Genomic DNA, 27250 nt, shown 5'->3' on the forward strand with positions numbered 1-27250 from the left:
CAAAAGTAAACTCAAAATGGATAAAAGACCTAAATGTAAGGCCAGACACTATAAAACTCCTAGAGGAAAACATAGGAAGAACACTCTTCGATGTGAATAACAGCAAGATCTTTTTTGATCCACCCCCTAGAGTAATGGAAATAAAAACACAAATAAATAAGTGGGACCTAATGAAACTTCAAAGCTTCTGCACAGCAAAGGAAACTATAAGCAAGACGAAAAGACAACCCTCAGAATGGGAAAAAATATTTGCAAATGAATCAACAGACAAAGGATTAATCTCCAAAATATATAAACCGTTCATCCAGCTCAATATAAACAAACAACCCAATCAAAAAATGGGCAGACGACCTAAATAGGCATTTCTCCAAAGAAGACATACGCATGGCCAAGAGGCACATTACAAGCTGCTCAACATCACTAATTATCAGAGAAATGCAAATCAAAACTTCAGTGAGGTATCACCTCACACCGGTTAGAATGGGCATGATCATGCAGAGAATGGACTGGAGAACTCGAGGATTGGGAGGGGGCAGGGGGTGAAGGGGAGGCTGAGACGAAGCAAGAGAGTAGCACAGACATATATATACTACCAACTGTAAAATAGATAGCCAGTGGGAAGCTGTTGTATAACAAAGGGAGTTCAACTTGAGGATGGAAGATGCCTTAGAGGACTGGGACGGGGAGGGTGGGGGGGACTCGAGCGAGGGTTGGAGGGGAGTCGAGGGAGGGAGGGAATACGGGGATATGTGTATAAAAACAGATGATTGAACTTGGTGTATGCCCCAAAAATAATAAATAAATAAATAAAATTAAAAAAGAAAAAAGAATGGGCATCATCAGAAAATCTACAAGCAGTAAATGCTGGAGAGGGTGTGGAGAAAAAGGAATGCTCTTGCATTGCTGGTGGGAATGTAAATTGATACAGCCGCTATGGAAAACAGTATGGAGATTCCTTGAAAAACTAAAAATAGAGTTACCATATGACCCAGCAATCCCACTACTGGGCATATACGCAGAGAACACCATAATTCAAAAAGACACATGCACTCCAATGTTCATTGCAGCACTATTTACAATAGCCAGGACATGGAAGCAACCTAAATGTCCACCCACAGATGAATGGATAAAGAAGATGTGGTACATACATACAATGGAATATTACTCAGCTGTAAAAAGCAATGAAACTGGGACATTTTTAGAAACGTGGATGGACCTAGAGACTGTCATACAGAGTGAAGTGAGTCAGAAAGAGAAAAACAAATGTTGTATATTAACACATATATGTGGACTATAGAAAAATGGTACAAATCAACTGGTTTGCAAGGCAGAAATAGAGACCCAGATGTAGAGAACAAACATATGGACACCAAGTGGGGAAAGCGGGGAGGGTTGAGGGGGGAATGAATTGGGAGATTGGGATACCAAATTGTACACTCTAAATATATGCAGTTTATTGTAAAAAATAAAAAAATAAAAAGTTTAAAAAAAATGTAAAGACCTGAAAAAATGTTTTTAAAACTTTCTGATCACTTCTCAATGAATGGAGGTTAGTTTTATAGAGAATATTAGTAACATTTTGAGAATATAAATTAGGACTAATAAATTCACGAAAGAAAATGCTATGCTGTTCTAAGTCTGTGGTTAAAATGTTACCTTTATAAAGGATTTCTTTAATTCCTTTCTTAAGTTTTTATTTTGGGGGAAAAGCTAGATATTTGCAAACTGTAAGGAACTACGTTTTATCTATTTTCTCACCTTCCCTCAAATAAGAATGAGAGGCTATTAACAAAGGAATTTTTTTGAGGCGGTGTATTATATTGGCTTGTGAATTGCCTTTCTAGTGGGAGTGGTAATGAGGACGTCTTAGAACAAAAACTTTGATTGACAAGGAAGAGTTGGGACTGCTTAGTTTCCTTAGGCTGCTCTTAAAAATAAAAACAAAAACAAAAAACCTTGTTTGGTTTTCCTGATGATTAAAGTAATATGTACTAACTGGAGAAAGTTTTAGGAAAATAGGGGAATTTTAAGAGAACAAAATAAAGGTCATATCTGATTACCACCATTGAGAGATAAGGTATTGGCATATTTCCAGTGTCTGTGTGTGTGTGTATCTGTATTATAATGTCTTTGGTTTTGGAATCAGGATAATGCTGCTCTAATAAAATGAATTGGGAAGTATTTTTTCTTCTTCAGTTGTCTGGAAGAGTTTGTAGAATTGCTTTACTTCTTTCTTAAATGTTTGCTGTAATTCACCAGCTAAGCCTTCTGGGCCTGGCGTTTTCTTTTGGGAAGGTTATATATTTCTTTATTGAGTGCACTATGGGTGTTTGTGTCAAAGAATTTATTCAGTTCATCTAAGTTGGTGAATTTATTGGCACAGGTTTATTTATAATATTTCTTTGTTATTCTTTTAATGTCTATAGAATCTGTAACGATACCATGTCATTCCTGATGTTGGTAATGTGTCTTTCTTTTTTGGCTAAAACCAAAGGTTATCAATTTTGTTAGCTAAAGGTTTATCAATTTTATTGATCTCAAGTAAATAGCTTTTGATTTCATTGTTTTTCTCTATCAGTTTTTGGTTTTCTACTTGATTGATTTCAACTGTGATATAATTTTTCCTTTTTTTCCTACTTAATTTGGGCTTAATTTGCTTAAGGTGGGAGCAGAAATCATTGATTTGAGATCTTTTTGTGATATATAGGTGTTTTTTGCCATATATTTTCCCCATATACTGCTTTAGCTTCTTTCCATGCATCTTTATATTGCCATGTTCTTTCATTACGAAATACATTCTAATTTCTTTTGATTTCTTCTTTGATCAATGGGTTGTTTAGAATTGTATTATGTAGTTTAAAATGTTGGGCTTAAGGATTTTTTTCAGAGACATTTCTGTTGTTAATTTCTAATTTAATTGCATTGTGGTCAGGTAACATTCTTTTTATGTACTAAATTCTTTTAAGTTTGTGGGGACTTGTTTTCTGACCCAGAAATTGGTCTATTTCAATAAATGTTCATTGTGAACTTATGAAGAATGTTTATTCTGCTGTTGTCGGGTAGAGTCGCCTAGAAATGTCAATTCAGTTGACTTGGCTGATAGTGTTGTTCAAGTCTTCTCTATCCTTATTGATTCCCTGTCTGCTTATTCTATTAGTTATTGAGGAGAGAAGTATTTAATCTCTGACTCTAGTTGTGAATTTGTCTATTTCTCCTTGCAGGTCTATCAGATTTGGCTTATGTATCTTGAAGCTTTTTTTTTTTTTTTTAAACAAATTGGGTGCAAAAATATTTAGGATTGTCATCCTGATGACCTGAACCCTTTGTCACTATAAAATGACTTTCTCTGTTGCTGGTATTATTCTTTATTCTAGAAGTTAATATAACCACTTGAGCTTTATTTTGATTAGTGTTAGCAAGGCATATCTTATCCTATTCTATTTTTAACCTATTCATATCTTTGCATTTAAAGTACATCGCTTGTAGACATCACATAGTTGGGTCTTGCCTTTTTAATCCAATCTGAGGATCTCTTTAGTTTAATTGGGGATGTTTACACCATTTACAGATTGATATGGTTAAGTTTAACTCTATAATATTGCTATTTGCTTTCTATTTATTCCATCTCTTCTGCATTCCCTTTTACTTTCTTCTTTTTTATTGTTAGAGTATTTTTGTAAAATTCCATTTAACCTCCTTTCTTGGCTTATTAGCTATATGTTAAAATTTTGCTATTTTAGAGGTTGCTTTAGGATTTATAGCATGCATATTTACCTGATATATTGTAGATGCTCAATAAATATTTACTGAATGAAAAAATGAATGCCCTGGTGCCCAGACCAAAGGGCTGCTGAGGGCCAGAGGCATCAAGAAAGGCCATCGGTACTGTGTTTTTGTCAGACAGAACAGTTCATTCTTTCCCAGCTTTTATTTTCCTTTTTCACACCGTGTTAGTATGGACATTGGCTTTTTTCATCCAGTGTTAATGTTAGTTGCTCAAGGTCGGGGGTCTGTGTCTTCCTCTCCTCTGCCCCTTTAATGTTTTAACAGATAGATACTTTATCCTTAGTTGGTGCTTTCTTCAGGCTTTTTTGAAAGTATGGGTTGGATCCTCAGAATGAAAGAGGCTGTGGCCTTGACTTATCATGGCCAAACCCAAGCAGTAATATCCTTATCAGGAAGAACAAATATTTTTTAAAGTATTGAATAGGAAAAAAAAAAAAAAAAAAAACTTCAAAGAAATGGTCTAAATTTAAGATTAGCTGATCTAAGCAAAGCTACACATGGAAAGGAAATTCAGACCTCACAGATTTTCCCCATTCTTGGAATGCCCCCAGTTGTTTCAAGTCTCTTGGAATATCTTGAAAAAAAATCATTGAGCTTCCTGATTAAGAAAGAAAAATTTATACTCTGTTTTTCTTTTTTTCTTTTCCAGCAAGTAACCGGCAGAAGTTTTGGTGATAAAGATTTTCGGACAGGGTTAGAAAATGGAATCCTTCTCTGCGAGTAAGTATAGCCTGTATTCAGTTGGTTTTATTCAAGAAAAATCATTAATGCTACTCAGTTTGTCTGCCAAACTTCTAGTGTTTGTTTTGAATTTATTCACAGTTTGAATCTGAAATTTAAAAAAAAATTCACTTTGGTGGGTTAGGCAGTAAACATAAGTAGTCTTGGTACAGTAGGGAGTGGTGGGGACTGTAGCAGTTTCAAGTTAGATAAAGAAGGAGTATCTGGTAGCTGCTACTCAGTTCCAACCAACTTTTATGATGTAGGAATTTGGACCCAAGTAATTGGAAGGACGTGGACCAAGTTGTGGTAAAAGTAGCAGCTTTTCTCCCCTTATTCCCTCCAAACAAAAACAGCTTGTGCCAAGTAAAAGCAGGGCTTCTATTTACTGACAACATCTTGAAACATGCCAGGCAATGTTCCCCACTAGGCCTACTTCCCTGAGGTATTTTGAATATATTTAATTTGTGCCGTTGACAAAATAACTGCAGTGTTCAGTTTTTATGTTTTGAACCTGGGCTTTGTCGTAGAGTGCTCCTGTGATGATGGATTCAAGAGCTTTCTGTGAAGCGTTTCCAGACACAAAATAAGCTAGAGCCTTAGTACTTTTAGATGGATGGACATAAACTTCAAATCAAGATGTTGAATTTTGAATACATTTGGTAGGTTCTGTCATTTGGATACTGATTTTTGTTTTGAGTTGAAATGTACATGCCTGAAATGCACAGCTCCTAAATATACAGCTGGATGGATTTTGTAAACTGTGTACATGCATGTAACCTACATCCTGAGCAAGATATAGAACAGAAAGCTCTCTCATGTCCCTTCCCAGTCAATGTCAACCACCTATAGAAAAGCACCGTTCTGATTTCTATTACCATAACATCTATTTTGCCTTATCTTGAACTTTACGTAAATGGAATCACATGGAATGAACTCTTGGTGACTTGCAGAATATTGTTTGAGACCCACTGATGTAGTTGAAAGAGCAGGGGTTTTGGAGCATGAGAATCAGAGACCCAGGTCCTTTCTTCACCCCTTAAATCACATAACCTCTTTGAGTCTCATTTGTTTCTCTTTAAAGGGGTAGTAAAAAATTTACAACTCCTGCCTATTTCATAAGCTTTTTGTGAATTTCAACAGGATAATGTGAATAAGGTGCTTTAAAAATGACACCATTTGCTGTACAAATGTTGATTATTATGCAGCAATTTCCAACACAGTTCATGTCAGCGTTTATTTTTTCTTTTCTCTACTGCCTTTCTTTCTTCAAAGAGGAATTTACATCCCCTGATTTCTATTTCCATACCTTCTTTCCTGTGGAGTCTCTCCCCTCTTCTCATACTTTACTTTCTTTACCACCTCTCTTCCCTTCATTAAATCTAAATCAGAGCTCATCTCTTAGGTAAACCATAATTAGTTTAGCAACTCACAGAAACAAGCTCAGACAGGCTCCAAATACTTCCCTTGTGTTCTAGCACCTGCTTCTCCAGTGATTCTGGGCTTAACCCTCTCCTGATGTTAACAGACTGGCCAGAGTCTGATCTAATGTATATGCTTCATACTCTCTTAAGTCTATTGAAGTGGGTCTTTGGTACCAACTTTTGTTTACCGAACATTAGCTCTAAAGAGTCTTACAGGCATCCACCTCTCCACCATATGAGTAAATCTGTTATAGAGTAATATTGCTTGCCTGCCTTTGGATTAGGTGGGCTTGTCTGAAGACAAGGCTCTGGAGCCAGAGACATCTGCACACGTGGACTTTGTTTCTTACCTAGATGATGTTGAGTTGGAGGATGGAGTCTCTCATGTGTGGAGTGGCACTAACCATTGGTTAGCCTTTTGAAACAAACACATTAATGAATGTTAGGGTTGTTTAGAGGTGGAGAGGTGAGGTTTAGGTCCAGGCCACGATTAGGAAATAGTATGGTTAGAGAGCATGGAGGCACAGATTATAGCCAGGAGCCTCTTTAAATAAATAAATGGTTTGACTGCTGACAGCCTGTGGGTGAGCTGAGGGAAATGGCCAACACAGAGGATATGGATAAATATTACTGTCTGGGTAGGTAGGATAAAGCCCAGGATAAGTGAGTTATTGTCTAACTCCTCTAACCACAGAGGATTAGACCCACTGGCGTATGGGAAGGAGTCCGACGACCAGGGTCAAGTCCTGGCTTCCCGTGGGACTCCATCTGGCAGTCTTGGTACAGAGTTTGTGAAGGTGACATGAACTGCATTGGTGGCCTGAAAGCCAGAAGCACAAGTCGCAGCCAGAGCCTTGGAGAGAAAGCTGGGGCGGCAGCCAGGCAAACAAGATGCAGACAAAGTTCTTAGTGCAGGGCCCACGGTGCAATGAGAGACAGCAGTGTGACTCAGGAGCTGAATGCACTGACGGTCGGGAACCATGGAGGAGGACCTCCCTCTCCTTTTTGTCAGGGATGGGGGCATGGCTAGGTTTGATCGGAACTGAAGCATATTGGGCTGCTGCGGACTAAGATTAGCAAGTGTATGTTTCTGGGACTTGTATCCAGAGACCAATCCGGCAAGGAGGGGGACTTGCACTGTTCCAGGAATGGGGCGGGTTGATGGTAGGACCCGAAAGACAGGAAACACAGTTTGGAGAGTCTCAGGAAAGTGAGGGTTCCCAGATAATAGATCCATACAGCCTGTCTTTGGAGAGTAGATGAGCATGCCTAAGGCTGTGCTGCTCTCTAGAACCAGAGAGAGTTTTGTGAATGCTGGTAGTTAAGAAGTTCGAACTCTCAACCACCACCCATGTAGCAACCCTTAAAAATAGAAGAACTCTGTCTAATTTCAAATTTTGAAAACAGGCGATTTAGCTCTCCTGAGTTGAATCAGCTCTAAATATTGGTTGCAACCTGGAAAAACACCATGCTCTTTGGTCACTAAAAATTTCCTAGTTGTTTATGAGTCTGAAAAAAACCTCACAGTTCTCATACAGAAGGGCGTCTTCTGGGCCTGGGGTCTGGTTCTAAACTTACCTGTGACCTATAAGGACTATTATGATACCCATTTTACAGAGCAGGTAACTGAGGCACAGAGGACTAAATAACTAGGCTAAGGTTATACCACATGAGATTTAAATTCAGAAGTCTGATTCCTTAGCTTTTGCTCTTAATCATTGTCCTGTGTCTAGAGTTGGGATTTTAATGGGAGAGAAAAGCAAGAGGTTGGGTGGTGGTGGGATGGAATTGGTGCCAGAAAACCTAGAATTTGGGGAGAAATGCAGTACAGAGGATAACCATGGGGTCTCAGCTGGACAGAGGAAGAAGGACTGTGTAGGGTTGGTGGTCTTTGAAAAATATAACCTTCATGGGCCTGGTGGTCCCTCTGAAGACAGGAAGGCAAGTCCAGTGAGAGGGAGGCCATGACAGAGCTGGGGGGGTAGGAGGCTATGGTCAGCAGACAATGTAGGGGTTTCAGTATTCTTAGGAAAGAGCCGTCAAACCTTGATGGTGACAGATGAGGTTGGTGGACCTGTACTGAAGATTACAGAGATAGGAGAGAGAAAAGACTGGCACCTACAGGCAGCATGTAAGATGGAAACTGAGTAGCCTCAGAATTGCCCTGGGAGCTCTTTTACTTCACCTGTGAAATGCAGTACACTTTCCCTGGCATGTGCACCCCCGAGTACAGTAATACTTATTCATAAATGTATAACTTACAGTAATAGCAAGAATAAAATAGAGTGCATGTGCCAAGTAGAGTTCTAGTAGATGTATTTTTGCTCTAACCATCTCTCTCTTCCTCTGTTGTTTTTGCCAAGTGTATGTAGTTGAAGTTTGGAGGTTAAATGCTCAAATGATGTAAGCTCTCCGCTGAGCATTAAATAAAAGGTCTAGGGTCAAAGTGTGACAAAGCTGCAAACGGGTGACAAGTGTCATGCTATTAGAAATGTTAAATGAATGCTTCATGGTGTACTTGGGGACTTAAGAGTTTAAAAGGAAGGCTACAAAGACTGTTCCCTAAGGAAGCTGCTCCCAGTACAGAGCCAGTGATGACTGCCGTCTAGTTCCCTGCACCCAGGTCAGACAGACTGTCATGAAATAGTCCAGAAAGGAAAGTTTCTGACTTGTTTTCCTAAGACTTTATTAGATAGATAGAACTCTATGGAATTCCATCTGTATTAAGAGCTGGCAAATTCTGGCCCGTGGCCTGTTTTTGTGCAGGCCTCCCTTCTTGCTAAGAACGTTTTTTACATTTGAAAAGAGTTGTAGACAAAAAACAAAATAAATCGAAACAAAGCAAGAGTTTGTATGGGGCTCACAGAGCCTAAAATGTTTACTACCTGGTCCTTTATAGAAAAAGTTTGCCAGCCCATGAGGACTATGGACTTAATTTTGGATGTGAATTGTTTACCCTTACAAAGTTAAGTCTGGGCAGTGCTAAGTGCTATTTGGGTAAATCAAATACCTTTTCCAAAAAGGTTTTCTCAGGAGTTTCTTTACGAGTCCGCAGCCCACCTCCCACCCTGCCAACTTTTTATTTTGAAAAATTTTAAACTTATAGAAAAGTTACAAGAATTAAATAATGGTTATCCATATACCCTACAACTATATGCAAATGGTTCAGGAAAAAAGAGGTATAGACAGAAAGAGAGAAAGCTAGTATAGCAAAAAGACGGTAATAATTGCATCTAGTTGCAGGGTATATGCTCTCCTTTGTTTTCTCTGTGGTTTGGTTTCTCACCCTTGCCCCACCCTTTTCTTTCTTTTTGGTTACTATCCAGAAACATCTATTTAACAAAAGCCAGTTCAAATCCTTTTATGGAGAGCATAGTGGAAAGTGAATGGATTTGGGAACTCCTAGGTTGAATCCTATGAAATTGTTGTATTAATAGACCAAAACCAGTCAGATAATGTGATTTCATATGCTTCAACCTAGTGGCCAGTCCGGATCCTAGATTTTCCTCCTGTGTGTCCTTAGGCAAGTTACTTCACCTCCCTGAACCCCAGTTTCCTCATTTATAAACACAGATATAATTATACCTAATTCATTGGGTTGTTCAGAGGAGTAAATGAATTGATAATGTGTATAAAACTCTTCAGTGCTTGGCACATAGCAGGCGCTTAAATGTTAGCTTTTCTCCTTTTGTCCGTGAGATGGGGGAAACTCCTGCCTCATGAGGTCCCTGAGAGATTCCAGTGAGAGAATATGTGAAGCGCTCAGCAGTGTCTGAGCTGGGCTGGTACCCAGGATCACTTGCCGTTTTCATTATTATTGTTAGAAATAGGCCCAAAGTCAGTTATAAGTATGACATAGTCAGTGCAACTCTGTGTCGCTGGGCACCCATCAGCTCTCTCGCTGGGCTGCCAGCAAACCACAGGATGAACCAACTGGGGGCTTACTTCTAGCTTCTCTTGCCTCTCCTGCGATCCAAAACTGGGCAAGAACATTTGGGTCCCTTACAAACTTGATCATCTGTGAATAATGAACTTTGGCTGGCAGAGCTCGGGGCTGAGAGCGATTGTTTTGAAAACGGTGGCCTTGACCTCTGTGGTGACGTCATTTCCTCCTGCTTCCTCCAGTCTGTGTGGCTGCTTTCTCTGGGTAGCTGTTCCAGAATCCTCTGGGCAGAGTTAGTGGGTTCCTCTCTGGCATGAAGTACCTGTACAGCCTCCACGCTAGCCGTTATCACCGTGCCCGACCTCTTTATCCCATGTCTGCTTCCTGTACCAGATCGAAAGCTTCCTGAAGACCTCTTCTATTTACCTTTGGATTTTCCCCCTTGGACACTGGTCTGGCACACAATACATCTGTTGCAAACAGCTGTTGGATAAATTGAGTGCAGTAGTAAGAGTTCTACCTAGGCACTCCAGTCATCATTAGCTGAGATCTAACCATCATTAACTTGCTCCCAATTTTCGCTGTCATCATCAGTATTATCCTCTGTCTCTCTCCCTTCTCCTCTTCTCTCCCCACTCTACCCCTCCTTCTCCTTCACACACACACACACACACACACACACACACACACACACAGTTTTGCATAAAGAATGGACCCATCCCTGAAGACTGGGAGTTCAAGAGATGGAAGTATTTGCTCTCTTTATCTGTAAGATTCTCCATTATAGCACTATCTTCTTAGGAGTCACAGAGGTGAACTTCTGGGGTTTGTTCTGCAGACACATTTTGATGGAATGCAGAGTCTGAGTATGTTGGTCTACAAATAAGTGACCAATAAAGAATGTCTTAGTGGATTTTTGTCTCAGTTCTTACATCGCTGAAATAATTTTCTGAAGATAAGAAATCTGTTGGCAAACACTTGTTTATATAATCGCTGATTAATGAGCTGCTTCTTCTAAGAAGGAGGGCTTGTCTTAGATTCTTGTCCTGATTTCAACATAAGATGTGGTGTGCCACAGATATGGGCTCGTCTTCTAGGACAGGTTGGGAGTTGATGGCATAGCTTTCCATGGAGACATTTTGTCTTATGGAGGATTTACTGAATATAGACTGTGTTCTGTACAGCCCCACATCAGGCACCAAGGGGCATAAAAAGGGAAAGTAAGGCTTGACCCTTGATCTTCAAGAGTTTTATAATGGGCTTGGGGATTTACTCACACAAAGCAGTTGTTACTGTGTCAACCAGTGTACAAGTGCAAAAGTGACCAAGATTTAATCCCCAAATTGAAAAAGATGTTAAACAAGGGGAGGTTGTTGTAGTTTGGGGGACAGTTATTGCAGAGATGTTATACCAAGTGAATTTTACTTAAGATGAGAATAGGCTGAGGGAAAGAGAGGGCAGACTATATAGGAACAAGAGCAGAGGAAAGGTCTGGGGACGGGAATGAGGATGCTGTGTTTGGCAAACATAGAGGAGATCTGCTGGGCGGGGAGCATCTCTTTCTTTATCCAGCTCAGGTGTGGCCAGTTTGCTATAACATTGTATAACAGGGGCGCCCTGATCAGATCAGGAATCTAAATCCTGATCCCATGTCGGATGTTAACCTCAGATTTCCTTGAGGAAGTGACATTTAGGTGGAGACCTGAATGAAGAGCAGAAATTAGCCAGGAAAGAGGGAAGAGAGATGAAAGTAAGGAGGAAACATGTTTTAACTGAAAGAATAACATGTTTGAGATCCTTAAGGCAGAAGCTCCATGTATTGGAGGAGTTGCAAGATTTATTTGATGAAAATGTTGAAAACAGGGAGGATGATGATATGAGATGAGGGTAGATGAAGAAGAGAAGTAGCCAGGGTCAGGATTGCCCAGAGCCTTGTAAACAGCAGAAGGAGTTTGGGGTGTGATTTCCAGAGCAATGGAAATGAGAGGAATTTAAAAGAGATCAACAGGACTTGATAGGGTATAGGGATAGATGAATGAGAGAAAAGACTGAAAAATCACTTCAGCATTGCAACTGTTAATAACAAGCAGGGTAGGCCCTTGGTGTGAGCTGGAAGGAGAGGTCATGATTTCAGTTTGAGCAGGTTAAATTTAGCGTGCAGACAGTCTGCGCAGGCACAGAGTCCTGTAAGCTGTTGGGGACAAGGGCAGAACTTAGGGGTGAGGTGATGGATTTAATTATTCAAATTGGGTTTGCCAGCCATTGTTGGACATCAAGGTTAAGCTGCGATACAGGACAATCTCTCTAAGGGAAAGATCACATCAAGGGACTTCCCTGGCAAATAAGTGAGTAAGACTCTGTGCTCCCAGAAGCTCCCAGAGAGCAGGGGGCCTGGTTTCAATCCCTGATCAGGGAACTAGATCCCACATGCATGCCACAGCTAAGAGTTCACATGCCACAACTAAGGAGCCCAAGAGCTGCAACTAAGGATCTTGCCTGCCACAACTAAGACCCGGTGCAACCAAATAAATAAATAAAATATTGAAAAAGTAAAGTGCCACATTCTGTATTTTTCTAAGTCATATTAAAAAAAAAAAGATCACATCAAGAAAGAGCTGCAGAACAAGGTCCCAGTTTGAGGAAGTCTCCTCCCTGGTCAGGGATGAGAGTAAGAGAAGCTCACAAAGAGGCTAGCAGAGAGACAAGAGGAAATCCAGGGAGCGTGGTGTCATGGAAACCAAGGGAGCTAAGAAGACTTCTAAGGAGCTAGAGGTCACCTGTATTGCATGGCCCTGGCAGAGGTCAGCTCCACAAAGTCCTGTCTTACTGGTGGAGAGAGGCATTGGAGACCTTTGTCCGTTAGCAGCCATCTCTGGGAACTGCGAGTCAGCTGATCATGATTTGACTTCATGGTCTTAGCTCTGGCTCATGCTTTTGCATCATTTGCATAGGCTGTTGTTAGAGACCTTATCTAATATAAACTACGCATGGAGTATTTTCCTCAACTATTGATAAGAAAATGACGTTAGTTTGATCCAGTGGCTTAGTAGTGAAGTGGCCATATATCACACAAAACGCTTTTGAGAGTGAAAGGGGGTGTTGACCAGCTGAGATGCTGGAACAGCAACTGAAACCTGGCACTGTCCTCAACTAACTGTACGTACATAGGTGCGGGTGTATGTGTGTATGTGTGTATATGTGTATGTAGGCACACGTGCGTGTGTGTATGTGTGTCTGCGTGGTCACCCCAGTGGTGGGCGAGTCCGGACTGGTGTCTTCTAATCACCAGTACCTGTCCAGTATTCACAAGCCCTTCCCTTATTTCATCCTCTCAGTAACTACAGTGGGTGAACAACCTGGATCAGACCGTCCCACCTCCCTCCCGCGTTGTGAGTGATGAGATGGAGACCCCAGGTTGTAGAGCACAGGATGTCTTCCCGCTCCCCATCTAGAGCTCTTTCTCTAACCCAGATGCTCAGCAACCTTGGGTCCTTTTGCCCTTACTGATTTTGGCCTTAGCGGACTGGTAAGAATTTGATAGGCCTCCTGTGTAGGGTTCTCCCTTGTCTTTCTGCCAAATCACAATTGGCCTCACTGACTTGGCCTGTCTCCAGCTCTTTGGCACCAAGACTCATTAAGCTTTTAGGTTCAAGTAAGGACATTTCAACCCACTCTTTTTGTAAAGATCTCCAGTGAAAAGCTGCTTTTTGTTTGAAGATTGGCCTGGCTTAGGTGGGGACTTGGCAAGAACTGAGTATCCCTGACAGCCTTCTGTTAGGAAAGAGGAAAACAGATGAGGGAGATGGAAGGCAAATTTGTAGGATGCACGATGAATCCCAGTATTGCCTTTTTTTTTTTTTCTTTGACTCCTCAACCAAATAAACAGCCCTTGGTTCCTATTTAAAAGAGGGATTCAGCGCAGTGTGTAGGGGGATTCAACTGTTCCCATTCAAACCATGCTTTAGCATCAATTGCAAGAATCTCTTAGTGGGGGGTGGGGGGGGGACTTTTGTGTGCATCTGAAATGTTCTCAAGCTCATCCATCTTTGCAAATATTTTTTCTGTTTAAAAGTATATAATCCTTGTCACAACTTCTTTTCTCTTAATATATAGGGCAAGTATATTTTGTTTTTACGCTTCCAAAAATGTCTTTGGAACTGATGTTAACATATTCATCATTCAGAAACCACCCCCCTCAAAGTGTGCTTTCCTTTACCCTATCAATCTGTGCCTTGATAAATATTAAACTTCTGCTCATAGATATCACAGTTTAATCTCTTTCCTCCTGAAAAACTTTATTACACATTTATCGGAATGGTCAATTGACTTAAAATATGTATATATATATAACAACAGGTTTAAATATGGGCTGCATGTGTGGTAGAGGAGAGACCAGCCTATCCCACTGGCTGCCTGTGGGCTTACATGCTGGATTAGGCTTTGCTTACATTTGAGAGGATTTAGTAGCTCCCTAACTGTATTTCCTTCATAATCCATTTTTTGATTGTCTCTACTGGGCTGTCAGGCTGGGTGGGCTGGCCTCCCACAATGAAGTGTGCAACTACCTCAAGCATGCCACGCTAAATGTTTCCTTTGGTTACCCACAGGAGAGGACCTTTTCTCAAATAGCCCACCAAGGACCCAGGTTATAAACGATTCCTTTCTAAAGTTAACTGTGCAGAAATAGACTTCCCTCTTCATATGAAGGGGAAGAAGAAAGGGTGAATGAAAAAACAAAGTTAAGACTGAGTGGTTAGCTCTGGTGCCTGCCTTTCCTTGTGCCACTGTAGACTCTGCCATGAGGCTGATATTCCCAAGCATGGCTTCATGATGCCCAGTGCCTCTTCCTGCAAGACGGGTCATGATTCCGGTTCCTTTGCCTAGAACCTGATGTCCCTCACTGTCTGGGGGCAGTTTTTCTATTTGGCTTATCTGAACCATCCCTTCGCACTGGCCAGAGAGAATTATTATCATTCCCATGCTTCTGTTTGTGCTTCCCTACCACTGGGCCTTTGCTGCATTTCATTCCAGCCACTTGAGGTGCTCACTTCCCTGTCCATTTCCATCTCCCTAAATCTTAAACCCACACAATGGGCACCTTTTTGTCCCCTAAGGTGTCCCCCTGGCTGCAGCCCAAATTCAGTGCTTCCTTCCTTCTTTTAGAGCCCATGGCTGTGGCAACCATACATCCTGCAGAGGAGATACGACCCTGATTTCAGGTTGTGTCTCTCTTGTTTCTGGTTTGAAAAGTATTTTGGCTTTGCCTAGAGCAACTAACTTGTTTCACACATGGCGCTACTCATGAGGCTGTGTTTTTTAACTTTCTATGAGATTATAAATTCTTTGACATAGTGACAGTGACTCACCCATCTTTCCATGCCTAATGGTGCTTGCATATGGTAAGAATGCAGTAAGTTTTGGGAGAATGGGAAGAAGAAAGATTATTCCAGAATTAACATTTTTGAAACTATTAACATGTTTATAATTAATAAATGTATATTAAAACCATACTATATTAACTCAAAATGGACCATGGACCTAAGAATAAGAGCTAAAACTAGAAAACTCTTAAGACAAAACATAGAAGTAAATCCTTGTGACTTGGATTAGATAATTGTTTCTTGCTCATAATATCAGAAGTGTAAACAACAAAAGAAAAAATAAATTAGACTACCTCAAAATTAAAAGCTTTTGTTCTACAAATATCATATTTTAACCCATGGAATGGGAGAAAATATATTTGCATGTTATATATCTGAGAAGGGACTTGTACCTAGAATATATAAGGAGGGACTTCCCTGGTGGCACAGTGGTTAAGAATCCACCTGCCAATGCAGGGGACATGGGTTGGAGCCCTGGTCCAGGAAGATCCCACATGCTGCGGAGCAGCTAAGCCTGTGTGCCACAGCTACTGAGCCCACACACCACAACTACTGAAGCCCGTGTGCCTAGAGCCCATGCTCCACAAGAAAAGCCACCACAATGAGAAGCCCTCACTCCGCAAGGAAGAGTAGTCCCTGCTTGCCGCAACTAGAGAAATCTCGCATGCAGCAACAAAGACCCAACGCAGCTGATAAATAAATAAATATATTTAAAAAATAGAATATATAAGGAACTCTTAAAGCTCAATAATAAATGATAAGCAACTCGATTAAAAATGGGCAAAGATATCTGAATAGATATTTTTCTAGAGAAGACATACAAATAGCCAATAAGCACGTGAAAATATGCCCAAAGTCATTAATGTTTAGAGAAATGCAAATCAAAATCACCATGTGATACTGCCACATACCCTCCAGGATAATGGAATTCAATAAATTTGGCATGAATGGGGGGAAACTGGAACCTTCACACATTGCTGGTGGGAAAGTAAAATGGTACAGCCACTTTGATGAACAATTTGGCAGTTCATCAACAGGTTAAACATTGTTACCATATGACCCAGCAATTATACTTCTAGGTACATATCCAAGAGACATGAAGACATATGTCCAAACAAAAACTTGTGTACAAATTATCATTACATCATTACTTATAATAGCCCAATGTTGGAAACAACCCAGATGTCTATCAGCTGATGAATGGATAGATACAATGTGGTATATTTATAGAATGCAATATTATTGAGCCATAAAAAGAAATTAACTACCAATGCAGGCTACACCATGGATGAACTTTGAAAATGTTATGCTAAGTAATAAACTAGTCACAAAAGACCACATATTATATAATCCCATTTATATGAAATGTCCAGAAGAGGCAAACCTATAGAGACAGAAAGTAGATTAGTGGTTGTTTAAGGCTGAGTGGCTGGTATGAGGAGTTAAAGCTAACGGATATGGGATTTCTTCTGGGGGAAGGAAAACTAAAATTATTTTTCAGTGATGGTTGCATCCTGTGAATGTACAAAAAAAGATCGAATTCTACACTTTCAATGGGTGAACTAATGTGACTTATATCTCGAGCTATTAAAACACACACGCACACAGGACTTCCTAGGTGGCACAGTGGTTAAGAATCTGCCTGCCAATGCAGGGGACATGGGTTCGATCCCTGCCCCAGGAAGATCCCACATGCCACAGAGCAACGAAGCCCGTATGCCACAGCTGTTGAGCCTGCACTCTAGAGCCCGTGAGCCACAACTATTGAGCCCATGTGCCACAACTGCTGAAGCCCATGTGCCTAGCGCCCGTGCTCTGCAACAAGAGAGGCCACCACAATGAGAAGCCCGCACAGCACACTGCAATGGAGAGTAGCCCCCGCTCGGCGCAACCAGAGAAAGCCCATGTGCAGCAACAAAGACCCAGCACAGCCAATGAAATAAATAAATTTTAATTAATTAAAAAATAAAATAAAACACACGCATACTATGTTGTCAACAGCAGAGGACGTGGATGGACATCTGGCTCCTTCTTGATGGCTGACACTTGTGTGACCTTCCTTGAACTTTATCCATTCATACGCACTTCTTCGTGACAAAACACTTTCTCCATACTGCACACAAAGTCTTAGATAAGTAACGGCACCAGGTACACCCTCAGACCACAAAAAACGAATCACTGCACACTGCTCTTCTTTCGTGCAAATCACAAGTGGGGCATCCATTTTTGCTCGCACCACAGTTACAAATGAACTGATGTAACATGTTCACACCTGCACAGCAGTGACTGGGGAGCCTTGAACGGGAAGCTCTGGTAAGACAGTGTGACCAACAGAAGTTTTAATGTAACTGGAGTGCGGGTAATTTTTGACTCACCCTCGTAGTATTATATTGTAATATGCTGCCAGTATTTTAAAGCTTCATTGAAGAGAAGGTGCTGTAGGTTGATTACATTTATATTCTGTCTACTGCCAAAAAGGATTTTAAACATCCAAATGGATTTACAAAAGAAAATTACAAAACTAAAACTAAAAATCAAAGGCACTTTCTTTAAAATCAGAAAGTGTAACGTTAGACAAAGAAAGGCCATGGAATGGGGAAATGAGGAGACTTTATTGCTTAAATACTATAGTTTTTCTTCACTTAAAGCTCCTTTTCTAGCATAGATCCTTCCCTGCCAGAGCTTCTGGCTTCAAAAACACGCTCTCCTTTCCTCTGAATAAGACTGCATTTTGTATTTCTGCTGCACACCCAGAAAAGAGAATGATGTGTGCTGCCCAAGGGGAAGTGACCATGGTGACCCCTCCCCCGCCCCCAGCTCCCTTCCCATTTGTCTGTCCCCTGAAATGTTAAAAAGAAGAACGCAGAGGCTTTACTGTCTCCTTTGAGGCCAACCAGCTCCCACTGGTCCTTTGGAGAGGAACAGGGTTACTCCACTCATTCCCACCCTGTCCCACAGACCATCGAGAACTTCATGAAATAACAGTAGCTGGTGGGACTGAACTGGAAGCCTGTCAGATGATCCTTATGTAGTGTGGTTGTTTGAACCCAGCTTTAGTCTTGGTGCTGAGAAAATGGTTCAGATGTGATTAACAACAAGAAGAGCTGCAAAACTGTTAATGGACCTGAAGTCCATGATAGCTTCAGAACTGACCTTTGGGGCTTTTCCCAGTCTTTGTGATTGTTTCTCATTTCATCATCAATTTACTTGGCCAGCACAAAAAGGGGTCCTACCAAGGACTGGCCCTTACCATCGAGCTGGAGTTACAGTGAGGACTAACCCTCTGCCTGGTGGGGAGATTGGACAGATTCTGTGATGTGTCATAAACAGAGAAATCACCAGAGAGTGCTGGGACCTAGACGTGAGATACAATCTCTCCTGAGCAAATGGTTTGGAGAGGAGGTAACATTTAAGCCAGGTTTTGAAGGATGAGTAGGAGTTTGCTAGGCCACAAAGGGAGTGGGGGGCGCTGTGGGAAAGGCAAGTCAGACAGAGGGAGCAGCAAGCTTGTGGAAGTGCTCAGCGTATGAAAGGGTTTTGCATGCTCAAGGAAGGAGCAGTGGCCAGAGCTAGGATGAAATGGGGCAGGCTGGAGAGGAAAGGTCGGTATCAGGTCCATTTGCACAGGACCTGGAATAGCAGGTTAAGGAGTTTAAACAGCGTCCAGCGAGCAGTAGGCAGCCAGCATGGTCTCTATTCAGAGGAGCGATGCGATTAGGTTGCTTTTTAGGAAATTACATCTGTTGGCAGTGGAGACTTTCGATTACTTTCTGCTTTGCACCAAACACGAATATTTAAAAAAAATGTCACGCATCCAGGGGAGAAGCAGAAATGCTTCCTAAACTTGTTTTGCTATGTCCATTCATAATTTACACCCCTATTGTGTACATTTAATGTTCCCAAGGTTCTTTTCCAAGTCACTCATTTAGAACTTGGAAGCTGTTTCCCCATAGACTAGTGTTCTATGGGGGGAAAGTCCTGTGTAACCCATATCACATTAGTGTCAGTCCCACTGTAGAACCCAGTCTCCTGGGGGGGTTGGGCTTAGCTTGGTGCGTGGTGTGGGGGGGTGTTTGATAACAACAGGTGGAATGAATAGGAAATCGATTCCGAATTCTACCTAGCCACATTAGGAGCCGACCTCCCCTTTCTAGGATAGCAAAGGGCCTCTTGGCTTTTCCCCATCACCCCCAGGATGGCAAGTGAGATGGGGGGACAGGAACCTTGGCAAGAGTTAAAGGGTAGCTAGGCTTTGGCGGAGAAGCAGGGCCAGAGGCAGCTGTGGGCACAGCTGCAGTGCAGCCGAGATTGTCCTTGGACTTCTTACTGCCTTTGCTTTGCTGGCTTCCTCCCTTCCTTCCTCCCCATCCCCGGCGTTAGAGATCACGCCCTTGCAGGCCTGCCCTCCAAAAGGACTAACGTTATCACATTCCCTCACTTCTGGGCTTTCATCTCTCCCATCTCCCAACTAGCTTTAGCCACAGGCAGGACGCTTGGGAGGAGAAGTGAGCCAATAGTTAGCATACCAGACTTCCAGGGCTGGGGTGGGGTGGGAGAGGTGGGGAGCAGGTGGGGATAGGGAAGAGATATTAATAATAACTGAAGTGCACACTGTACACCAGACCTGTGCCAGATGTATTACATGCATTATTTCATACTCTCTTGCCAAGACTAATAGGTATTATTGTGCCCATTTTTCAGAGGAGGAAACTGATACTTGTTGAAATCTTAATAACTTGCTTAGTGAGTTGCAGAGTTAGGATTTGAACCTCAGGGCTTTCTGTCTCTAGAGGTTCCTATTCCCACTGGAATTTTATGGGTCTCAATCCTGGAACTCTTAGATCTGAGCACTTCTTGCTGAAGAAGAACGGAGAGCAAGGAACTGGCTGTTTATCCCACTCAGATCTGGATACAGAAGCTTTATGAGCTGCATCCCAGCAATTTCACATTCCAAGTTTTCTCTCATCCTTCTGACAGTAAACCCAGCAATACCAGGTTTTAGCTGCGCAAAAGAAAGGCTAATTACCATCATTTATAACATAATTATGATATGGCATGATGATGATTACACGTATCATTGCAGGTGTTGGAGTAACTTCAGTCTCCATTTATTTGGTTACACTAAATTCTCTTCCTGTATTGCCAGCTTTCGAGGTTCATTGATCACATGTATCATCTTAAACTTGTAGCTCATAAAAGCAGGGAGGACCTTGAGGGGGAGGCATGGTGGGAAAGGCAGCTTGAGCGTGAAGGGGCTTGATTACCAGGTGAAGGCATTTGGAGGGCATCCTGTGGAGCCTGGAAGGCATTAGAGGAGGGAAGCAGCATGGCCAAAGCCAGGGTCTAGATGGGGTCGGTTTGCAGGGTCTAGATGGGGTCAGTTTGCAGGGTCTAGATGGGGTCGGTTTGGGTGCCTTGGGCAGATTGATTAGGGTGGCAGAGATGGGTGGCTGGAGATTAGTTATTGAAATGCAAAAAGTAAAGCACTCTTCTCAACGTAGAAACCTGAGTTTGTAATACTAACTCTGCCACTTAGGAGCTCTGACCTCAGGCATGTGCCTGGTGATAGTTTCCTTTCCTAGATTTTTAATTGATTTTTAGGCCTTTTCTAACCCAAAACTTCCATAATTTCTAGACAGCAAGAATGGTCGTGCAAAGGTCAGACTGTGAGAGAGACGGAAAATGAATCAAAAGGGCTCCAAGATATTCAGATAATTGCTGGAGTTTCCCTTCCATGTTTATAGATTATTTCATTACTCTTGTTTTAAATTTGTTTGTTTGCTTTTAGGGTTTGTTTTAGTATTAAGAGCAGAAGTGATAAGCAAGAAGACTTTTTACCCCTAGCAAATGCAGGAAAATAAAAATGGCTCCATTTGTTTACAATGGCCCAAATTTTAGCTCTTCTCCATCCTGCTGCCTTCCAACAAGACCCGGGGGAAGGGATGTGCCCAGGCGTTTAATTTTGCATTTTAGGACAGGATTTTCTTAGGTGCAGTTTGGCAAAATAAGGCCCCTTTTTAACTGAGGAAAGACCTCCTGGAGAGCTTTAATAGTTAAGGTAATGCTGGCTGCTGTGACCCATAAACTCCTAACTCTCAGTGGTTTAATGCAGTGAAAATGTACTTCTCACTCTCATGTAGCCCAGTTTTGGCAGCAGGAAAGGGTGGAGATGACTCTGCTCCAGGTAGTTTTTCAGGGACCCCCAGCTAATAGAGACGCCATCCTCAACAGGTGACTTCTAAAGGCTTCCTTGGTGCTGAGATCTAACTAGTAAACGTGGGAGGTGAGAGAGGGAATGGACAGTTGCTTGGGAGTGGTTTTAGGGGCAGGCCTGGGTATGATATATGTTACTCTGCTCCCACTCCATTGGCCAGAACTCTGTTATGTTACTAAAGAAAGCTGCAAAAGACACTGAGAGATGTGGCCTAGCTGTGTGTCTAGGGGAGAAAGGGAATGAGTTTGAGGAGCAGCTGCTCCTCGGAAGGGGTGTTAGGATAGTAACAGCACTGTTGAACCCTAGAATTCACTATTAGGCCTAATTTCTTGGAATTTCAAGTCTACAAAGACCTTCTAAAATTCTTATAATCTCTTCTTTAGATATGTTAAAGGCAAGTGGCTTAAATAGACCTATACTTCACACAGTCTTGACAATGCATAGCACCCCACAAACATTTGTTAGATATTGATGATGGCAGTTTGCGTTCTATCGCTATTTTGTTCATATGAAACTCCCCTTTGGTTCAGGTTTCACTTTCCCCCATATTTTAGTCACTTTTTTCTTGACCTCAGAAAATGTTTAACTTTCCTGCTTTTGCCAAGGCAGCTCTAGAAAGGAATCTCTAAAAATGACATCTGTAACAGGTTTATAGTCAAGGTTAAATTGATCTCATGCTTAGGTTCAAAAACAGTTGCCATGTTAGATTAAATGAAAGCGCACACACCTTTCATCCAGGGTACATAGTCTAAACCAGAAAGTGATCAAGGAAACTGCATAGAAAAACACTGTTGAGCCAAATGTAAAGGGACACAAAGTAGGTAATTTTGTGATCATAGTTGCCTATTGCAGCTGTACAAACCAAGCTAAATGAGATGATGATGTAATCTCTTGCTGCAAAGAATAAAGTGATTTCCCATGAGATTAAGCATGAACTTCCCAACCCTGTGTTCAAGGTCTAGATCATGCCTCTGCTCTCCCCCAAACCCTCGGATAATTATTAGACTTGAATTTCTGAATTGAATGACGTATAGAGTAAGCTGAATTTTGCAACCCTTTAAAATTTTTACCTTTAATGTTTATTACAGTCCAGTAAAAAAATAAGCTGCCCATTGGTATATTTCCCCATGTTTGGATGGTCTTGTACCTTTTGTAGCAGTATTCTCAGTATTGTGCCCCTTGAAGAGCTATTATATCATCTGTTGGAAGAGTCAGTATGCAACAGAACCTCTCTGTCCCACAGTAGGGATTTGAGGTTGTTTTTTTTTTTTAAATTGCAGTTAGACACAGATTTCTTCAGTTTATATTTTATAACCATTAAACAATCATTGAGAGGCTCCCATAAGCTGGATATTAAGTGTTACAAAGAATTATAAAATACAGCCTGTGGCTGAATCAGAACATCAGCCTCATTCCTGGATGTCTCAACAATTGTTTCTTTAAGGAATCTAATCTTTAATCTTTTAAAAACTGGATTCCACAGAATGTGTGCAGAGTATGTCTTTAATTCACCTTCTCAGAAACTCAAGATGGCCATGCATTAGGTAGCATGACAATGAATTACACATGGGCCCAGTTCTGGTCTTCTTGCAGGTTTTAAATCTCTTAGTGAGCACGCCTCATAAGGGAGAGACCTGGGGGTCTGCCCTGTCCTCCTTTGTGTCCCCTGTGTCTAGCTCTAGGCCAGGACATCATGCATGCCCAGTAAGTATTTGTTGAGTATGTGAAGGGACACATGAACAGCCTTACTTGAAATAGGTCACAGTGTGTTTTAGATTTAGAATACGAGAGTTTAGTAGACACCAATTCACTTCTGTCATATAAGAAACACATGTATTTTTGCTTGCCTTCAATGTCATTAACTTTTTTGTAATTGAGGATTATCCAAGATTAAAACTTTTCTTCATGTTTTTAGTTGTTTCTTACCATATATAGAGAGAGAGCAAGCTATACACATCTGTTGACTCATTTATGTGAGGTTTTTTTATCCAAACGTGGCCAGAAAATAAGTAAAACTTCTTCTAGTCTTTGGCAGCTGGCTAATGGAAAAGTTGAAACTAAAATAACATGCACTTACTTAGCAAAAAAGGACATGCTCAGTATACCAAATGAGTGTGAATATGCAAGTTTCCATTTACCCAATGCTAGCAACACACACTGTCCCACTGGCTCCTCACCACAGTTCTGGATGGAAGGTCAGGTTTTCAAAATCCCCACTTTTATTAACAGGAAAACTGAGACTGATCAAGTGACTTCCCAGTAGCTCATAGCTAATGCATGGTTTACCCATTAAAACCTAGACAGCTTCCTCCAAATTCATTGCACTTTCTTCATGATAATACTGCTGAGTGTTATAAGTTATTTATGGTGTTTTATTCATCTCTCTGATACCCATGATTTTTGATAAACACAGATTTTCTATATATAGTTATAAATTTATTTTAATACTACTTGCATGTGGTGATGTTTTAAAAACGATAAATCAACATCATTTCAGTCTTCATCTTAAAAATGTGATGTACTTCTAAGTACCTTGTAAAATTATGCCAATGTCCCAGAAATGTCTTTAGATGGGTACAAATATATTCTGTTACTAGATGGAGGGAGCAGACTGTTCTCCCTCTAGCTATAGGTTTTAGGGCTCACAGGTGGGAAACTGGTGTGGAGTTCTGCTGAGTGGGGCATTTCCACAAGTGAATGACTGCCTCCTATTCTCTAGAATTTCTCCTGAGGATGTTGTATGTCATCCACAGATGAAACTCGGAGTCCATGTGTCTTATACTTGACCTTCTCCCAGCAGACACCCGCTTCCATTTTCCTTTTATTCCCACCTAGTGTTGATGTTCTCCCATTGTATTTAGATAGTGTCTTATTGGTTTTTTGGTTTTTGTTTGTTTTCTGTGTTTTTTGTTGTTTATGTGCTGTTGTTACTGCTTTGTGCTTTGGTGATACACACTGAAGGTGGACTTTCTAAAGCACCAATTTGCAGTAGGCTTTCCCAGCTGGGCTGCAAACTAGCTGTGCATGTCTCTGGGGAAGGCTTCATACCAGTTTGGGGCTCAGGCTTTTCTTCTATAAAAATGGGGGAGTGAATACATGACCTGTCTCTGCAAGGCAGGACAGTTGGGGAACAAGGTTCATAAACATAAAATATTAATATCATCATCATTACTTTAAAGCATGTCATCAGTAAGTATTTATTAAACATATTTATATTTTAATATATAGGAGGGCAACAGTGGTTTTTAATAACATTGCAAGTGAATAAATATCCTTGACTCAAACTCATAGCTGTTTTGTTGAACTTCTCATCTGATTCTAATATATACAGAAAATGTCCTCAGTTTAATGCAAAATACAAGATAAGCAGGTGGTGGGCATTTCTGCAATGTGAATTCAATGTTATCTTTTATTTTTGTGTACTGTAAACTGTGTATGGAACTGGGGCAATGTTTACATGAAAAAAATACAGCTGCCTTGATCTCGAAACTATCCCAAATATTTCAGAGCACTATGGCTTTTTATTTTTTAATTTGTTGTTAAACATTTTGATAGACATCATAGTGATTTTTTTTGGTTGCTCTTTTAATTAAAGTGTATCATTATAATTTTTTTTATAACTTCATGTGACAGGAAGGATTTCTGCCATATAAGTATAATTCTACAAAGGATGAATATAAGGAAGCATTTAAAACTTTGAAAATCTAAATGTGTATAAAAGAGGAGTTGGTAGATTATTGTTACTAAAAATAATACAATTCTTAGAGAAGACGAAATGAGTACCTCTTTAAAAGGATTTTTAATTTATGAATTTTTTGTAGGGTATTTGTTATTTATTTTTTACTTTGGATAATTAGAAACAAAGCTCAGAGACCTGAGACAATGATATTTCATTTCATTAGAAAAATCTAAAAGTATTAGAGAAAGTAGTTGATCTAGAGTGCTGTGAACTGAATTAGTATAAATAAATACTTATACACAAATATAGAGAACCATTTATAGAGACTTTATTATGCACCAGGCTCTGTGCCAGCTTCTCACATATTTTGTCATGTTTAAGCCTCACTGACACCTATGCAGTTGCTGCCGTTGTTTCTCTATGACAGCTGAGGAAACTAGTGTTGATGGACTTGCCCAAAGTAACTCCGCTGGTGAGTGACCAAGCTGGATTTTGGATTCGGTCAGTTGGACTTCAGAGCCAGTGCTCTCACTCCCCCCTCCCAGCTCCACATCAGTCTGTCCATAGATATTAAAGATGCAGATGTAGAGAACGGACTTGAGGACATGGGGTGGGGGGGGGGGCGAAGGGAAAGCTAGGACGACGTGAGAGAGTAGCACTGACATATACACTACCAAATGTAAGATAGCTAGCTGGTGAGAAGCTGCTGCATAACACAGGGAGACCAACTCGATGATGGGTGATGCCTTAGAGGGCTGGGATAGGGAGGGTGGTAACGAGCCACAGGAGGGAGGGCATATGGGGACATATGTATAAATACAGCTGACTCGGTTTGGTGTACAGCAGAAACTGGCACAGCAGTGTAAAGCAACCATAACCCAATAAAGAGCTTAAAAAAAGAAAGAACATAGGTCCACACGTATTGATAAGGCATGCTCTTCAGGGTAAATTATTCAATCTCCAGTATACATTGCTAAGTGGAAAAATAAGGTGTAGGACAGTACATATTATCTACTACACCAGTCTTTTTTTTTTCTTTAATTAATTAATTAATTAATTTATTTATTGGCTGCATTGGGTCTTCATTGCTGCATACGGGCTTTCTGTAGCTGCGGCAAGCAGGGGCTGCTCTTCATTGTAGTGCACAGGCTTCTCATTGCTGTGGCTTCTCTTGTTGTGGAGCACGGGCTCTAGGTGTGTGGGCTTCAGTAGTTTCGGCACATGGGCTCAGTCTCTAGAGTGTAGGCTCAGTAGTTGTGGCGCACGGGCTTAGGGGCTCCATGGCATGTGGGATCTTCCTGGAACAGGGATCGAACCCGTGTCCCCTGCATTGGCAGACGGATTATTAACCACTGTGCCTCCTAGGCAGTCCCTATACCAGTCTTTTAAAAAAAATTATAAATATGTTTGTACATTTTCTTTGGACAGTCTTTAATATTACCTTCAGGGAAGGGACAAGGGCCCTGGCCCGTGTGATCCTGGTGACAGTGAAACTTATGTTTTACTGGATATCCTTTTGGTTCCTTTTGAATTGTCAGCACTGTTGTTGGTTGGGCAACCTCAGAATTTCCCAGGGTGAAATTCAAACCTGGTCCCCAGACACAGAAGGCAAGGAGAGCCTGAAGAAAGAGGAGATAGCTCCAGATTTGTAGGTGGCAGGGTTAATAAGCAAGAGAGCTTACATATGAGGCTTGTCTTGGGTGGGCTGAAAGGCAAGAAGAATCTTGCCAGAATCTTGAAAGTTTCTATAGATGCTTTAACTGGGTTCAGTAGATATTCAGCCCAGAGGGTCTCAACAACACACTACTATGTCAAAGCTGAATGCTTGACCATGGCTCCCACTGTGGGGATGGTGGGCAGGATGTACATTTCAAGGACAGCGGAGGGGGTGAGGAGCCTCCGACGGCCCGCGGGCCCAGCTTGGGTTAACCGACAGTCATGTCCACTCAGTGACCTTTTTCAACAACTGTGCACGAATACCATTTAAAACTCCAGTTTAAAATGACACTTAAGAACTCGTGAGGAAAATAATGTATCTTAAGAATTTTGTACATTTAAAATCTGCTTTGGAGACATCATATCTGTCTGTTTATTTTGAATCACATGCTATGGGATGTTAACCCTGCCCGAGAGAGTGCGTGGATGCAGGGAACCGGGGGCTGG

The 27250-nt window shown here is 41.2% G+C and overlaps 1 protein-coding gene across 7 annotated transcripts in view; it reads left to right on the forward strand.

Moving 5' to 3' along the window:
• Window positions 1-27250, forward strand: part of LIMCH1 (LIM and calponin homology domains 1) — a 326500-nt gene that overhangs the window by 130374 nt on the left and 168876 nt on the right. For all 7 annotated transcript variants that reach the window (XM_057726692.1, XM_057726685.1, XM_057726686.1 and 4 more), the window contains exon 2: window positions 4436-4506. In XM_057726692.1, coding sequence (XP_057582675.1) covers window positions 4436-4506 — 71 coding nt within the window. The remainder of the gene's footprint in view (window positions 1-4435; window positions 4507-27250) is intronic.

Source organism: Hippopotamus amphibius, chromosome 3, assembly GCF_030028045.1.
Source record: "Hippopotamus amphibius kiboko isolate mHipAmp2 chromosome 3, mHipAmp2.hap2, whole genome shotgun sequence".
In the NCBI taxonomy this organism is placed as follows: domain Eukaryota; kingdom Metazoa; phylum Chordata; class Mammalia; order Artiodactyla; family Hippopotamidae; genus Hippopotamus; species Hippopotamus amphibius.